General features: G+C 41.4%; 1 protein-coding gene across 1 annotated transcript in view; it reads right to left on the reverse strand.

The window, feature by feature from the left end:
• The window catches only part of LOC137519001 (aquaporin-4-like), a 40,903-nt gene continuing 23,389 nt past the window's right edge, over positions 1-17,514 (reverse strand). The window contains exons 2-4 of the mRNA XM_068237562.1: positions 16,905-17,069; positions 8,162-8,242; positions 1-4,688 (exon numbers count right to left, since the gene is read on the reverse strand). Coding sequence (XP_068093663.1) covers positions 4,503-4,688; positions 8,162-8,242; positions 16,905-17,069 — 432 coding nt within the window. The 3' untranslated portion in view covers positions 1-4,502. The remainder of the gene's footprint in view (positions 4,689-8,161; positions 8,243-16,904; positions 17,070-17,514) is intronic.

A 17,514-nucleotide genomic window follows, 5' to 3' on the forward strand; every position in this document is an offset into this window, starting at 1 on the left:
TTCAAAAGACAGTTGACAGTTGCTAAGTTTAAAAACAGCAATGTGGAGAGCCGCAGGGTCACCCACCTCAATCAGGGCACAACAATAGTTTTATTTCAGTAGAGGTATTCCATATATGGTAAAGGCCCAGTTTCTACTATGGCTGAAGAAAGTGCATGTGTGTAGAATTTGGATTTGTTTGCACATCGCTCCTAAATCTCCTTTGCTGTGCATTGGAATGGCAGCGGAATACAGATGCGATTTAGTAGCTTCTTGGGGGCCACGTCCGTCTCAGGGATGGACATGGGACTCCAGTGGAAATGGGGCCTTATGTATTAACCCCTTATGGAAATAAAGTGGGTCATTAATAATTTGCATTAATCCATGATTGCACAAAAACAATTTATATACAAATGTCATGCAAGTGCTCATATAATGCGTGAAAAACAAATAAACCAACAATATAACAAACAATAAAAACTGTGCCTAGTGTATAAAGCCAGAACAAGGCAATAAAGGGAACTTGCTTCTACAAGGGTCATCCGGACAGCTGTTTTCCTTTAATCAGTTAAGGAAATATTGGACACCTTAGGCCTGATGGACTAAACGGCGGTAAGAGTGGCGTAACTAAAGCCCCCGCCACCCCTGTAGTGGTGTGTGTGGGGGGGGGGGGGCTAGGAGGCTTCAGTCTTCGCATGGTGATTGACTGGCTACACGGCACTTGCAACTGAAGAAGAAGTGAAGGATACGCGTATCATGCTGAGGCCAGGTAATGTATAATTACGCTCCACTGCACTCTGCATTTAGCACTGGCCCCCCTTCCTCCTAGCTCCCCCCTCAACCCCTATCATGGGAAAGGGGTGGGGGGCTAGGAGGAGGAGGAGCAGCAGATCTCTGCAGGGTGGCCTGTTTCATTTTAATGAAACCCTTGGGCAGTAAAGTTGCGAATGCGCATAGCAGGGGGAGCGGCGCCTATAAACCCATTATGCGCTGCCCATAATGGGTTTACAGGTGTCACTCCCCCTGCTATCTGCATGTAGCAACTTTACCACTGTTTAGTGCATCAGGGCCTTTGGTCCTTATTCAATTCACTTTTCCTCCTAGGAGATAAATAAGTTTGTCATCACCCTATGGTGTTACGCGGTCGTGGTCGACCACTTCTTCAGAGGGTAAGTAGGTGCTAGCTATGTAGGTAATGCACACAGTGCTTCTATAAGGCACAATACAAAGGAGTTATAAGATGTAACTGATCGTAATTGTATTATTGATCCGGAATCAGTTTGAGTTTATTTTAGCATATTTATAAGTACACTTCTGTTGTAACAATAAGTCTTGTCTGCAGGGTTCAACTATGTTCACTTTAAAATGGATCAGTTACATTCCTGACACTCCTTTTACTCAGAGCCAGCTGCAATATGAGCTGAAAAAATGCAGAAGTTCAGATTATCTAACACACCCTTCTGCCTTCATCTCAGGAACATGAGCTGCATGTTGCATGCAAAGCTGTTTTTCTTAACCACTTTATAGCAACCCTTTATCCCTTACATTATAGCAAACCTGTATTTCCCTATACAGTGCACCCTCATGTATAGCCTTCCTACACTTTTGCCTCTCTTCCATGTGCATTAGACCTCACTACAAATGATGGTGCTACTAGCAAAACCTGTGCAGTAGCCGCCTTTTCGTTGCACAGCCCACTATATGCCGCATTGCCCTGGAGTCACAACTTGCGTGGCCTCTGAAATACCAGTCCTAATTGTACAACATCCTGCCTTGTCAAATAAGTCATTTTAGGAATGTGGCAGGTAGCAATAGATTCCCAGCACCTAATAGATTGTGAAGCAATAGTCCCCCTATTCTCAAAGATGCAGGTGCGCAATACAGCAAGCATAAATGGACATACCGGCAATAGTAGACTGCGAGTGGAGAGGGGGAAGCCTGACAGCCGTTTCTTCTAAGGCAACGTAGAACCAAAACTATGCAAAACGGTTGTCAGACTTCGCCTTTTTTAGCCTCCACCCACAGTCTACCATTGCCAGTATGTCCATGTATGCTTGTATTGCACGTCTGCATCTTTGTGACTAAAAGAACGAACATTACTTAAAGGGAACCAGAGATGAACGTTTCACACAAAATAAACATATCAGTTGATAGCTTGTAAAGAATAAATGCTCTACCTGATAATTTTGCCGCTCTGGTGTGCCTTTTTTAGTGTTTTTTATCCATTATTGCTCCAGGAAAAATCAAATATGGCCGCCGGCTCATATCACTTCTGCTTCCAGGTTATGAGGTGTTCTGGATGTGCTGTCTAGGCTATATGAGACTAGGCTGCTATCAGGGGCGTAGCAATAGGGGTTGCAGAGGTTGCGACCGCATCGGGGCCCTTGGGCCAGAGGGGCCCACCCTCAACTACAGTATTAGCTCTCTATTGGTCCTGTGCTCATAATAATCACTTCTATAGATACTTTGAATAGTGGTAATCATTAACAAACTGCTCCCCATCCCCTTCTTGCTCCTCTGACACTGTAGTTGCCATTGGCAGGTTTTGGTGCGCTGTATCCATTATGTATAGAGTGCTTGGGGGGGGGGGGGGCCCATTGTAAAACTTGCATCGGGGCCCACAGCTCCTTAGCTACGCCACTGGCTGCTATCTAGGCTAAATGCAGCCTTTCATCTATGTGCTTTCATATTGGTATGATCTGCCTGTAGGAAGTGTCACTGATAATAACTGCATTTTCATTCCTATGAGAATCTAGTGCACACAGAGCACACAGGGATCATATTACAGCCACAGAGCTTCTCTCTCAGGAGCAGCCCCCTCCCATGTCATCACAGCTCTCAGTATGCAAAGCAGAAGATCTAAGCCAGGAGGGGGAAGGCTTGGGCTTGAAAGGACTTCACAGAAGAGCGACTCAGCTATAATGATTCCAGGTCAAACCTCGACTGAATTGTCGGTGGATTCTTATCACAGTTGCTAATAGACTAATTAAGCAGATAACAATGAAACTAAAAGCAGGGTAGGTGTTTACTGTCATGTTCCCACTGATAAATGTAATAAAATACATGAGGGTGCTTCATCTCTGGTTCTCTTTAATAATACAGTAGTGGCAGGAATCTACGGTATTTCTCCCTGCTTCATTCATGAACTCAGAGCACACTGTCAGACGTATACCGGCTTTTTCACCCTCACCACCTTCCCTTGCCTTGAGTGGTATTTCCGACTGCTTCCCCCCCTTTTGATGATTGGAATGTGGCTGTTTGTCACCAGTAGGCTCCCCATTAGTGCCTCAAGCATGCTTTCATGTAAATGTTGTGCAATAGAAATAGCAGTTTGGGCAGTTATTTGTTACACAATACATAGGAGAAAAATTTAAACTCAAGAAATGTTCAATGCCAAAGTGTCAATGTACATTTGAAATTCTAAAATATTTAGTATAACGTACCTGAAACCAAAATGAAGCCAGTCAAAGAAAAGCAGCCCGACAACAAGCAAAGTCACAGAGTCTCACAAACAGTAACGGAAATCTTGCCTTTCAAAATTACACCATTTTAACAAATATAGTCCAGACTCCAGAGACATGTTGAACAGTTCTTGTATTTTAACCTCCTAGGTTTGCTTACAGTCCAGTGGGGATGGTCACAATTTAAATCAGTGGAGTAGCTACAGAGTTAGGGTCACCGTCCGGTGCAAATTTGACACTGTACCCTTCCCAGCAATGCATTTCTAATAATTACATGATATAGACCACCAAAACTGGCTTTCTAAGGACACCCAAAGTACAGTGTGAGAGACGTGTGAGCAGAGGAAAAGGAATAGCTTGTCAATGATAACCACTATTCAAAGCACACATTGAGATGATCCTTACCACCAATAAAGTGCTAATGCAGTGACTGGAGGGGGACCACATGTGGAACCCTTAGGTCCAGGGACCCTGGTACCTCTGCATCCCCTATTGCTACGCCACTGATGTAAATGCAATGAATGATAGACAAATTGTGGCTGCTAGGCGGCCATAAAAGAGCAGGACTTCGAACAGAGGTCTCTCAGCACTGGTTGTTCCCACAATTCTATGAACGGTTTGCTTCAAACGATGTCATTTTAAAGGGTTACCAGTTATGCTGTGTTGCTACAGTAACTTTTTAGAAGCCGAGCTGCTTTCTTAAAGAAGAACTTGAATCAAGGATTGGACTTCATTCTAGTCAGTTGCCGAGACCCCATTTCCCATTCGAATGGACCTCGACATGTAGGCAGTTATTAGCAGTCTTACATTATTATTATTATTATTGATTTATAAAGTGTCAACATATTCTGTGGCACTGTACAAAGTACATGTAAACCAACTTGTATTTTATGCTGAGTGGCAAAGACAAAACACAAGACAACTTTATTTCAGTAGTTTAACAATAAGCAGCATTTCACGTGATCCTAACGACAGCACGCTCCACATTATCCATCCGTACATCGGAAAGATGTGGAGCACTCAAGTCCAAAGAGAGATGGTGAAGAACCAGATGAGTGAGTCTCATGTGTCGGAGGATCCCAGCTTCTGATAATCTCCTCCTGGGACAACTGTCAACTGAACGGATTCATCTTCATTCTGAGGTCTCTTGAAGGTGGCCTGAAGCTTAACTTCTGGATCTGGGCAGAATATGTACTGATAGACAAACGCTGCAAGGATTCCACCCATCATTGGACCAATCCAGTAGATCTGTATTGAGAGGAATGAGACGACTGAAAATGAGCAGTACATTCAGGTTTGAGCTATAAATGTTTCAGTATGAGGTGCGCAGTTATGAGGACACAGAACCACCAAGTTAGTTGACTAAAAGGAACCTGAAAGGCCTGCATGGAAAATACTGCAAAGTACCATATTGTCTTCTCAAAACAGAAGATAATTGCATGTGATCACCTCCCCATGTCCGTTTAGGACAGTGGGCAGAGCCATGGAAATCATTTTTGCCTTTGTAAGCCAGGATCACATCCGATGATGTACAGCATGCTATTTAACTGCACTGAATTAAAGTGAACCTTAAGTGAAAGGAATATAGAGGCTGCCATGTTTATGACTTCATAAACAATGCCAGTTGCTGGCTAGCATGGTGAGCTTTGGGCTTAGTGGTTTTTGAATCACACACCTGCAGCAAGCATGCAGCCAGCTGAGTCCGACCTGAGTCAAAGTATCTGATCTGTATGCTCATTTTCGGACAGTGACTTAGGGCCCTTGTACACTTAGGCTAATTTGCATTTGACTTTTTCTCCTGAGTTATCTTCTAGGAAATAATTTTCATATTCAGTTTTTCAGCGTATAGTGTGAAAGAGGCTATACGGAAACATGCACAATGAACTGCACATCAGTTGTCCTTTCAGTTACAACTGGCAGCAACTGATTAAGCGTAAAAGGACCCTTCGGCCCCATTTACATTTAGGCTTCTTTCCCAACAGGATGTTGCGTTTTAGGGGATGTTATAGGTCGCATAACGTGCCCCTCACGCAACGCCTGGTGGTGCTGGAGGAGGACGCTACCAGGAGCTGCGTTATGCAGCTCTTGGTGCACCTTTTTTGTTCTGTGCGATGCGGAGACCACGTGAGCCGCATCACGTGGTCCCGCCAGCCAATCGCCGCACAGAGCAGCCGCTCCAGGAAGTAAACACTGCACGTCACAGTGCAGTGAATATTAATTAGCCATGTGGCTGGCTGCGGAGGAGGAGGGGAGACCTCCTCCTCCAATATCACTGAGCATGTGCAAACAGTCTAACGTGGCTTAGCTGCGTATAACGTACAGCATGCAGCACTTTCTTTTAACCTGCTGCATTACAATGTAATGCAACGTGGGCACTGTGAACATTGATTTTTCATTGCTGTGCGGTGGGCTGCGTTACAGGCTGCAGTAACGTGCGCCTGTAACCTCTTACCGTGAAAGCAGCCTTAATCAGTTGCTCTCAGTTATAACTGAAAGGACAACTGATTTTCAAAGTAATGCCCATGCTTTCCTATGGCACAGTTCACACTTAAAGAGAATCTGTATTGTTAAAATCGCACAAAAGTAAACATACCAGTGCGTTAGGGGACATCTATTACCCTCTGTCACAATTTCGCCGCTCCTCGCCACATTAACCACTTCACCACTGAGGGGTTTTACCCCCTGACCACCAGAGCAATTTTCACCTTTCAGCGCTCCTTCCATTCATTCGTCTATAACTTTATCATTACTTATCGCAATGAAATGAACTATATCTTGTTTTTTCCGCCACCAATTAGGCTTTCTTTAGGTGGGACATTATGCCAAGAATTATTTTTTTCCAAATGTGTTTTAATGGGAAAATAGGAAAAATGTGGGGGAAAAAATAATTATTTTTCAGTTTTCGGCCATTATAGTTTTTAAATAATGCATGCTACTGTAATTAAAACCAATGAAATTTATTTGCCATTTTGTCCCGGTTATAAAACCATTTAAATTATGTCCCTATCACAATGTTTGGCGCCAATATTTTATTTGGAAATAAAGGTGCATTTTTTTCAGTTTTGCGTCCATTCCTAATTACAAGCCCATAGTTTATAAAGTAACAGTGTTATATCCTCTTGACATAAATATTTAAAAAGTTCAGTCCCTAAGGTAACTATTTATGTATTTTTTTTAATTGTACATTTTTGAATTTTTTTTTAATTACAAAAAAAAAAAAAATGGGGAGTGTGGGAGGTAATGAGTTAATTTTTTGTGTAAAAATCATTTATTTGTATGTGAAAAATGTGTAGGGTGTAGTTTACTATTTGGCCACAAGATGGCCACAGTAACTTTTTGTTTTAATGCGACCTCCAAGCTTCCTTCCGGAAGCTTGGAGGAACTATAAGGAGGCTGAACACGTGATTTTTTTCTCACAATGATCGCGCTGCCCATAGGAGAGCAGCGGATCATTGTGGGGCTTAGATCAACGAACGGGAATGGATTTTCCCGTTCGTTGATCTCCGGGCGAGCGGGCGGCGGCGTGTTTACTAGCGGCGGGCGGCGTGTTTACGAGCGGGAGCGCAGACAGCGTCGGGTACGCGGAAAGTACGGATTTCTCCGTCCCTGGGGGTTAAAGGATGCAAAAAGGGACGGAGAAATTCGTACGGGCGGGGGTAAAGTGGTTAAAAGTGGTTAAAAACAGTTTTAAAAAGTTTGTTTATAAACAAACAAAATGGCCACCAAAACAGGAAGTAGGTTGATGTACAGTATGTCCACACATAGAAAATACATCCATACATAAGCAGGCTGTATACAGCCTTCCTTTTGAATCTCAAGAGATCATTTGTGTGTTTCTTTCCCCCTGTTCTCATGCACTGAAGTTTCAGGCTGCTTGTTTCTTCCTGCAAACAGCTTTGCCCTTGTCTGTAATTCTTCAGTATGTGAAAGCCCAGCCAGCTCAGAGGACGATTTATCCAGCTTGTAAAAGATAAGAGAGAAGCTGCTCTAATCCTAAATAACAAACAGGCAGTGTGCATAGAGGGGCCTGGAAGTTCATAGCAGAACCACAACACTGAAGAACTTGGCAGCCTTCCAGACACAGGCTGACAAGTCTGACAAGAGAGAGATACGTTGATTTATTACAGAGACAGTGATAGTATAAAGTGCTGCAGTAAGCCAGAACACATTAGAATAGCGGTTTGAACTTGTAGGATGATAAAAAACAGGATGCAATTTTTGTTACGGAGTCTCTTTAACGCGTTTTAACTGAAATCTTTTTCACAATGCGCTGCTATGGAGAAGAAAAAAAGCGCATACCAACTGATTAAGTGTAAACAGGGCCCTAAAGGTTATTTTACACTTAATCGGTTTCTCTCAGTTATAACTGAAAGGACAACTGATTTTCAAAGGAATGCCCATGTTTTCCTCAGCTCAGCGATGTCACCCATGGGGATTAGGTCCCGATCCCCAATGGGCGACATGTGTTAGATTTAGCTCCAAATGGGGTGGCTGAAAAGATTGCATAGTTTCCATTAAAAGTACCTGGTTTTGTTTTAAGGAGGTGACAATAGCGATAGGGGTTATTGTAGTTCAAGCGCACTTTTCCTTTATTTGAAGACATTTGACGTCATTCTTTTCTTTTACTGTGAGGTCCACTCCCCCAGATCACGTCCTTTCAGAGTAAGCATGCTATGTATAAGGTGTGCAATCTATTTTCCTGTCTAGTGTATAACACCTACCCAATGACTCTCCCAGTGGTTAAACACAATGCTTGTTCCTAGTGACCGGGCGGGATTCATGCTGGCACCAGTGTACTGAATCTAGAAGAGATCAGATATACAGGTGGTAAAAACATACAGCAATAAGTAATAGCACACAAAGCCAAATAAAAAGTGTTATATTTCATGGTATAACAGTATGACTGCTATATACAAACGCATTAGGGCGGCTAGCAGGGGAGCCAGGTTTGCTGTCAGTTGTAGTACTAATAACCTATGCATGCAAGTACTAAACAGTTCACGGTGCAACAGACCCAGCTGAAGCAGTTTCATGGGAAGCGGGAAAAAAGGGCGCAGGCAGCTAGTGGACAAAAAGGGCGCCGCCATTCACTCTCATAATAAATAACGTTTAATGGGCGCCGAGCAGGAAAAAAGGGCGCCGGACATAAATAACGTTTACAAACGGCGCCAGGAGATTTTTTAATGATTTATAAGTGTGCTTGTGGTGATTTACGTTTATAAAATGCACCCGTGCCGAATAACGTTTATAAAAATACTAAACATATTTATCTAATTTAACTAATTAAAACATTATTTAAAGTTTTATCCCTTACTGTTTGTAAAACATTATTATTCACAAAATAAAGCGATCAGTACGTAACGTAAATTGCAATATATTTTTTGCAGCCAAAATTAGTAAAACATTATTATCCACATAATAAAGGGGGGTCTTAGGTTTAGGCACCACCAGGGGGGTCTTAGGTTTAGGCACCACCAGGGGGGTCTTAGGTTTAGGCACCACCAGTGGGGTCTTAGGCACCACCAGGGGGGTCTTAGGTTTAGGCACCACCAGGGGGGTCTTAGGTTTAGGCACCACCAGGGGGGGTCTTAGGTTTAGGCACCACCAGGGGGGTCTTAGGTTTAGGCACCACCAGGGGGGTCTTAGGTTTAGGCACCACCAGGGGGGTCTTAGGTTTAGGCACCACCAGGGGGTCTAGGGGTTAGGGATAGGTACAGGGAGGGTTCTGTGTAAGAGTAGGCTTAGGTATAGTTTTAGTAAAATTTTAGTAATACTTACTAATGTTTTACAACACTTATTACGAACGTAGTTATATTTATATCATCGTTATAAAGAATATTTTCAGATTTTATTATAAGAACAAACCATAAATGAAGGTTATTCACAATTAAACATATATTATTGTTTTTTTAATAAACGTAATTATAAGTTTAACTTTTGAAACGGGGAAGATTAACGTTTTCACAATTGCCAATTTCATAAACATTATTTAATGATTTATAATTTTGTAAAACATTATTTGTAAACGAAATATAGCACACTATTTTTATAAACGCTATTAATGATTAATTATTAATTAGCGTTTACACCCCGCGCCCTTTTTGTCTGGGCGTCCTTTTTGTACGTACGCGTTTCATGTGCCTATTTAAGCATTGTACCACTTTGGGTCCGTTGCAGGGTCCACTGCTACGTCTGAGCAGATGTGTGATATTCAGTGCATGATTTTAGCATTTATTTAAAATGCTGACACTTGTCTGGAATTGTTTGCAATGACTCATTCCTACCAGTACCAAGTCTGCATGTGCTGAAGTGCTAAACAGAAGTACTCAGGGTAACTCATGATAAGTACATTAGTAATGACAAATAATTTGAGAAGCAAATGAAAACATTAGAAGAAGTGTGCAAAATGTTTGAAGTAGAACTGAGCCCAATACACAGTTGCATCTACAGCCAAGTAGGGTGCTATCATTTTCCATGTAGGGATCAGGGCCAGATTTGCACTTTCCGGCGCCCAAGGCCCACTGTTACCAATTGCCCCTCCTTACCTCATAGATAAAAGAAGCAGTGCATGCTCTGTCCACTCATACTCCCTGTAATTTCTTGCTCCTGCCCTGATGTGCACAGCAGCCCTAGTGTTTTGGGCATGCATACTTCAAAAATGACGCTCGTGTATAAGCAGCACTTGTCAAGGAGAGATGAGCGCTCATGTATAAGCAGCACTTGTCAAGGAGAGATGAGTCCAGTGAGAGATGCTTTATTTTGACATGTGACCTCTAATCTCTCCAAGTCCTGACGCCCTTCTGCTTTTACCACCCAAGGCCATGGCCTTTGTGGCTTTCCCAGAAATCCAGCCCTGGTAGGGACTGTGGTAACAATGTCATACTAAGCCACTAGATCCTTCAGCTCTGTAAACCACGCTCTCTTAGTCACTGACCCGCAATATCTTTGTAAATCAAGTGATCTGATCTGTTGCAAGTGAGCCTCAGTATAAAGCCAAAAGGTGATCACTTAAGCTAGAGAGATGGAAAAGTTTAAAAAAACAATGAGGGTGGCAGGCTCCATATTTACTTCAGATTTCTGTTAAATTACTTTAAAATTTGAGTCACCAAGCAATGATGGTGTCACTATATGATCTTGTGCTGTTGCTGTTCACATCTGCTCCTAATTACCCCCATGACTCCTAGGAAACTATACTGCACTCCACCTAGTGACCCCCAGTAAGCCATATACTGGATTCCTCACCCAGCCAGTTGATCATTTTGCATGATTCTAGACTATATAGTACTTAGTCCTCAAATCTACACTCAGAATGTCCTCTCTGTTCTAAAAGATTAACCACAGCATGATAAGCTTTATGGGAAAAAATCTTCATTACAATTTAAGAAAATCCTAAAAGCCCTTTTCATCTGTTTCCTGCTCTCAGAAGCCATTTACGGAGAGGAAAGTGTTTTATGGCTGTTATTCCTTATCAGTGAGGGTTACGCTATAGTCTGTCCCAGTTCCGACCCAGACAGAAACTGTCACTTGCATACCTGACGTTTAACTCTCTCAGGAAGAGAAAGAAAAAAAGTAAAGCAGCATAGTCATTTGTGTGTTTGGCACTTTACATACACATGTCTATCTCATCATATCACTTGTCACGACGGTTGTCCTAGTTGGCCATGTTGGAAAATGCACAGCCAAGTTCTATTGCTGTTCCCACAAATATAACTCCTACATCTTCTCCTTTCTTCTCTCCATAGTACAGAACAGGCTGCTTGGCAGCTAGTCAGGCAGTAGGTGTGCAAAGGATCATTCATAGACTGCTGCCCACGATGATCAATAAAGATAGTTTTGGGTGACAGCACTCTTCCATGAGTACAAGGCTTTAGTGTCTGCATCAGCCTTATCATTAAGGCTCAAGCCTCGCACACAAGCTAGCTGAAACTTGGCCGAGGTGGCTGATAACAACCGCCTCTGCTCTGCTGCTCTAGTATATGTACGACAGTGAGGTGGATCGATTGGCCAATTACCTGCCAGGAGCATTGTTCTCCCCACTCACCGTACCTGCTGCATGACATCACTCCCGCACTGCTCCATCCACCCTCCCTCCCGCATAGCAACAGAACACATCATAGCCTGCAGGCTAGCAACACGTCTGTATAGCCTCGGCTGAGGGATTGTTGCGAAATTGCAGTGTGTATGAGGCTTAACTTTTAAAGGCATGTATACAAAAGCCTGGCTCATATAAAGCCAGATAAAATAGATGTCTAGAGAGCTGTCGCTTGCTCTATGTCACAGCATTTTTCCTCCTGGCTTTGAACCTAAGGTTTGCTGCTATCTTTGGATTCTACTCATACAGACTGGCCATAACCAGTATTTTAGAAAAATCTCCATATGTTTCTGTTGTGACGCCTCTGTCTTTTGGTTTACCACTGAAGCATTCCTCTTCTACTTCAAGTCTGTCCGCACCAATAAAATATTTAGGTTTCCAAGAAACCAAAAGGTAGTCCAAGCAGTTATGCACGGCCCACCTCCTGCAGCCAGATGGTTATCAATGTGCTAAGTTGCCATGAGATTGGCAGTCACACCTCTTCAGGTCATGTCCTTCACGGAAAACTGAGTTTACCAAGAACTAGGTATGCTACGGCTAGTTCTGAAACCTAAAAACAGAAAGTGTGTGTAGTTACTGATCCTTGTGACCAACCTGGTTTTACGAGATACACATCACATGACAAATGTTGTGCCCACACAGGGACGGATTTCTGGAAATTCCATATAGGCCTCAGACCTTGGGAAGCTGCTGCCTAGGGAGGCAGCTTGACATAGAAAGGTGGTTCCAGAGTATGGAAGAGAGGCCTACAAATGTAACGAAGGGCTGCAAAAGGGGAGCAACATATGGAAGAGAAGGAATGCTGCTCAAGGCAGCTGTACGTGAATGAGTGTGACTGCTGTACGTGGATGTTACACGCTGAATACAGGGTTGCATATGGAGTGGGAGGGGTTGTACATGGATAGTGAACAACAAGAAAGTTGGCCTAGGGGTGCAAAATGTATAAATCTGGCCTTGTGACCACCTAGAGGTTAAAGTGGACCTGAACTCTTGCACAGGACACAAGAAAAACAAGGAGAAATGTACCCTAATCCACCCTCAATGTCAAGTAGTCACAAGTGTAATTTGAACACTCAGCTGTGTCTGCACAGAAATTCGGCAGTCCTTGGGAGACAGTGCCAATATGTAAACACATGATGCTAACCCTGTGGGCCCATTTCCACTATCGCGGAAACCGTTGCGATTCCGCAGAGTTTCCCTGCACATGAATTGCACAGGGAAATGCTGCCATAGGGAAGACTGGCGCCGCTGGCGAATCGCTTGAAGTAGCGATTCGGCCAGTACTAGTCGCAGAATTAGCTGCGGAGGCTGCGAATCCCATAGCCCTGCATGGCACGGTCATGGGATTCGTCTGCGATCCCGCCCACCCGCTCAGTGACGGCGCGCGTCTCTCAGACGTACGCCGCACTAGTGGAAAGGAGCCCTAAGTCTTCTTCCATGAAAGAAGGAAGTAGACACACTGCAGATTTATTGCAGGAGTTATGTAAGCTGTTTGTTACTGTTGCTTTTGCTTTAGAGCAGAGAGGAAGTTCTGAGTTCAGGTTCACTTTCAAGTATATCCTTACACTGCAGTACCACTGGTTATTTATAGTACAAAGAATCGTAACTATATTCTTGTTGGATCTAGCAACTTCATAGGTGTCAATTGTGCAGGAGATTGTCACTGAGGAGGAGAACACAGTGCAAAAATGGCTTGAAAAATACTACTATGTATTGAATATTGTTTTATAGCTATAAAGGAAATTCATCAGGAGAAATGATATAGAATAAAACAGGAAGTAGAACTAACACATGATGATCACGTGACAATGGCCAGACAACCAGACCACAAATATGGCTATGGGGAGACTCCATACCCTCATTTATCAATCTCTGATTGGTTGGTCTCCGTTATATTATTACATTATTTTTGATATCCATTTTATTCTTCATGATTTCACCTGTATCAAGATTGAGCCTCCTTAGTTAAAACTCTAAACCTAGTGATATCTTAAGTTACTGCCCTTCTGAAAGCGACTTCATGAAAGGATTCTTGGAGAAAAGCACTTAAATAACCTTTTCTAAAATAATAAAGACAATGGTAGAATCGTTGTTTTTCAGGCCTGGGGCCCACTTACTGTATGTGCTTTCAGCTGTGCTTTTTGAATTGCCGGCGGTCCCAAAAAGGGCTACCCTGATAAAAGCCAATGGGGGTGGACCCACACCCATGACTGCAATTTGGCCAAATCACAATTGCGGGTCCTGCAGCATTTTTAGTGCGATTCAATGCAAAAGATAGGAGCTCTGCAAAATAGCTTTTGAATTGCTTTTCAAAAATGATTTTGCAGTAACTTTATGGGCGATTTTAATGTTTTAAAGTTGAAACTACTTGTCAGGTTTTCCGAGGTCTGGCTTCCGGTGCATAGCCCCGCCCCTTAGCACAAGAGGTCATTCGCTTTTCTCTAGTTGGAAATGACCGCCTATGACCTCTTGTGCTAGGAAGCGGGGCTATGTGCCAGATCCAGTGGAAGTTAACCATGGGGGACCTAGTAAGTATTTTAAACTTTATTTACACAGGATACAGAAAAAAAAGTAGTGGAAGTGCTATACTATCGCCTGCAGTATATTGTAGAGTGCTTCCGTATGCCATAAACATTGTGCCAGAAAACTTTCCGTGAATTGCTGCATAAAATGTGTGTATTCTGATGTGACTTTGTGCTTTTGTTGATGTTTCCATGCAAATGTTTGTTCTGTTCTTTGAACTGATCAGCATTTCTCATTGTCCCCTCCATATTTCCCACTTGCTGTAGAATTTTAAAGGGAATCTGAAGTGAAAATAAACTTATAAGATAATTCATTGTATGTGTAGTACAGCTAAGAAATAGAACATTAGTAGCACAGATATGAGTCTCATATTGTTTCCAGTACAGGAAGAGTTAAGAAACTCTAGTTGTTATCTATGCAAAAGTGCTTCTCTGAGCTCTCCGATCCAACTTGGGTTGAAAACAGGGCTGTTTTCTGAAGCACTTATACATCAGATATGGACTTCCAAAAACATTAAACAATGTCATTTATGACGCATTTCTGATAAAGTGTTCTCTGCTAATTAGTTTTTGGAATGTGTCTGTACTTTCCCAGGTCAGGTTGACCCTATAACACTGTACACAGATCTGTAAGAGCCTTCAGCAATTTAAGGCTTATTGAAGCATACAGGGCTTTTAATATAGTCATTTAAATATAAAGCTTATTATATAATTCTTCTTAAAACAATTAATCATTATACGAAATAATTGCATATTAAATATTAATAATATAAACTCATTGTCTATATATTTGTCTTTCTTATAAAATAAATATTATATGTCTAACCAGCAGATGTCGCTATCTCATCATAAAGAACAATCTATTAATAATAATTATCAGACTATGAAACCGCCAGGTGGCATCATTGAATCAGCTTTAACTAATTCGGAAAACCCCTTATTGTTTTATCTCTCTTTTGACATATTTTGACTTTCTCTGTCTGGGAAATGTTTATCTTTTCTTTCTGGCCTTGGCCTTCAAGCAAAGAAACATGTTGTCTAGAACCAAAACAATCCCACAAGAATGTTTTACTGACTCAAATCATCACCAGCTTGAAAGTTAAAATAATCTTATAAGCTTTACAGCCTGGAATATGTTGAGATGTCATAGAGCAATATATTAAAGAGAATCTGTATTGTTAAAATCGCACAAAAGTAAACATACCAGTGCGTTAGGGGACATCTCCTATTACCCTCTGTCACAATTTCGCCGCTCCCCGCCGCATTAAAAGTGGTTAAAAACAGTTTTAAAAAGTTTGTTTATAAACAAACAAAATGGCCACCAAAACAGGAAGTAGGTTGATGTACTGTATGTCCACACATAGAAAATACATCCATACACAAGCAGGCTGTATACAGCATTCCTTTTGAATCTCAAGAGATCATTTGTGTGTTTCTTTCCCCCCTGAGGGGGGAGTGCATAGCAGAACCACAACACTGAAGAACTTGGCAGCCTTCCAGACACAGGCTGACAAGTCTGACAAGGGAAAGATACATTGATTTATTACAGAGACTGTGATAGTACAAAGTGCTGCAGTAAGCCAGAACACATTAGAATAGCTTTTGGAACTTGTAGGATGATAAAAAACAGGATGCAATTTTTGTTACGGAGTCTCTTTAAAGAAGTAACCCAACTTTACAGTTTACAATGACATTTTGCATAGAACATTAAAACTTAAAACACACATATGACTGCTTTTCCTGCATAAATAAAACACTAGAATTCTGACAAAACTGTGAAAGACAACTTCAGATAATGTTTTACTGCACGGAAGTTTTAAAAAAATGACCATTAGCTCTACTCTGTTTCATAGTTTAAAATACAGTGTGTAGTTTGTAAACTACAAATATTACAGAATGATGCCATTTTATAAAAAAAAATTATATATATATAAAAATATGAGACTTTTGTATTTGCTACTAAAGTTCTATGAATTATCCGTACTACACATACAATTCACTATATTATAAAAAAAAAAATTCCGCATCAGTGTCACTTTAAGTAGATACATTTTGTGCTGATCAGTTATGATTGTAGTGGAGACTCTGGAGTTTTGTCTCTATGTCAGTGGTATCATGTAGAATCTATAGGGGATGATCTAAATACTAGGTTCTAAACACATGGTACCTATACCCCAGCGGGTATTTTAAAATTTTAACAATAGTTTTGTGTGTAAAAAATAAATAATTTATAAACAAACTCAAATATCTGTAGTTAATTAAAGGCAGTGAGGAATGTTTGAAAAGCATTCATACACAAACTCTGACATAAAAGTCAATGAAAATGAGTTCCTACTTTTTTTTACCCATACAGTTACCATATTTGCTTTAGTGCAATATTGTAAAAGTAATATTGTCTATTTACAAATTACAAATTCCCAAAGTACAGTTTATCTGCTCTGAAAGCTGCCATTGCATTTTATTGCATAGATGTTGTATTTATATGTTAAAATCTATTCTAAGCTCTGCTTCTACAACAGAGAGAGCACATTTTCAGCACAGATAGGAACGTATACTAATTGTAACAGACAAAGGAATGTAAACAAAAGATAATGTTATCATCTCTTCGTATGCATGCGGCAGCAAGCTTTCCATTGAAGAAGAAAGAGCTGTGTTTAACTGTTTGAATGCTGTTCTGCAATCTTTTTTTGTGGTAGTAGATTTTATGCTGGAAATAATCTTTTAGAGCAAAGAGGAAATGCTGAGTTTGTGTACTTTATAAAGGTGTACATTCTCCAATAATGTTGAGAAACTCTGAACTAAACAAACGTGTAACCTTCACTAGATCGTTATGAAATGTTTTTCACTTACTGCAAAGAGATGTCCAATGGTAACAGAGAGGCCGATAATTAGAGGAATGGGGACTTTGATATCTTTTCTTTTCTTGTCACAGGAAGCGAAAATTGTAAAGACCAGCTGGAACGTGATGATTGTTTCCACCAGAAGCGACTGACCATGTGAAATAGTCTCGTTCTCCTGCAATAAAACATAAATATTTTATAGTCAGAGTGGGACATACTGTATTGGAAGAATTGACTCCTCTGTCGGTGTAGCAGCTATATCTGGCCAGTCGCAGTGTTTTCCACATTTGCCTGTGATCACCAGAACACAGGCTTGTATGTAGTTCAGATAAAGTTCACACACTGGCTACTCTGAGGACATAAACGGTCTGTTTACCACCCATCTCAACATACTATTAAATGTACTGCCTGAGTGTGACGAGTGAGTGCCACACCTCAGATGTCTGATTATTGGTGATCTGCGGAATCACCAACAATGCAGACACTATACCCGATTATGTGTGATCCGCAGAATCACCAATAATACCAGTATAGCAAGACTGAGAGCAGAGTGTGTAGCAAATGGTGTAACCGTCACTAAAAAGCTCTAATGAGACCTCACCAGAGGGACTGGTGAGGTA

This window comes from Hyperolius riggenbachi, chromosome 5, assembly GCF_040937935.1.
Source record: "Hyperolius riggenbachi isolate aHypRig1 chromosome 5, aHypRig1.pri, whole genome shotgun sequence".
Classification (NCBI taxonomy): Eukaryota; Metazoa; Chordata; class Amphibia; order Anura; family Hyperoliidae; genus Hyperolius; species Hyperolius riggenbachi.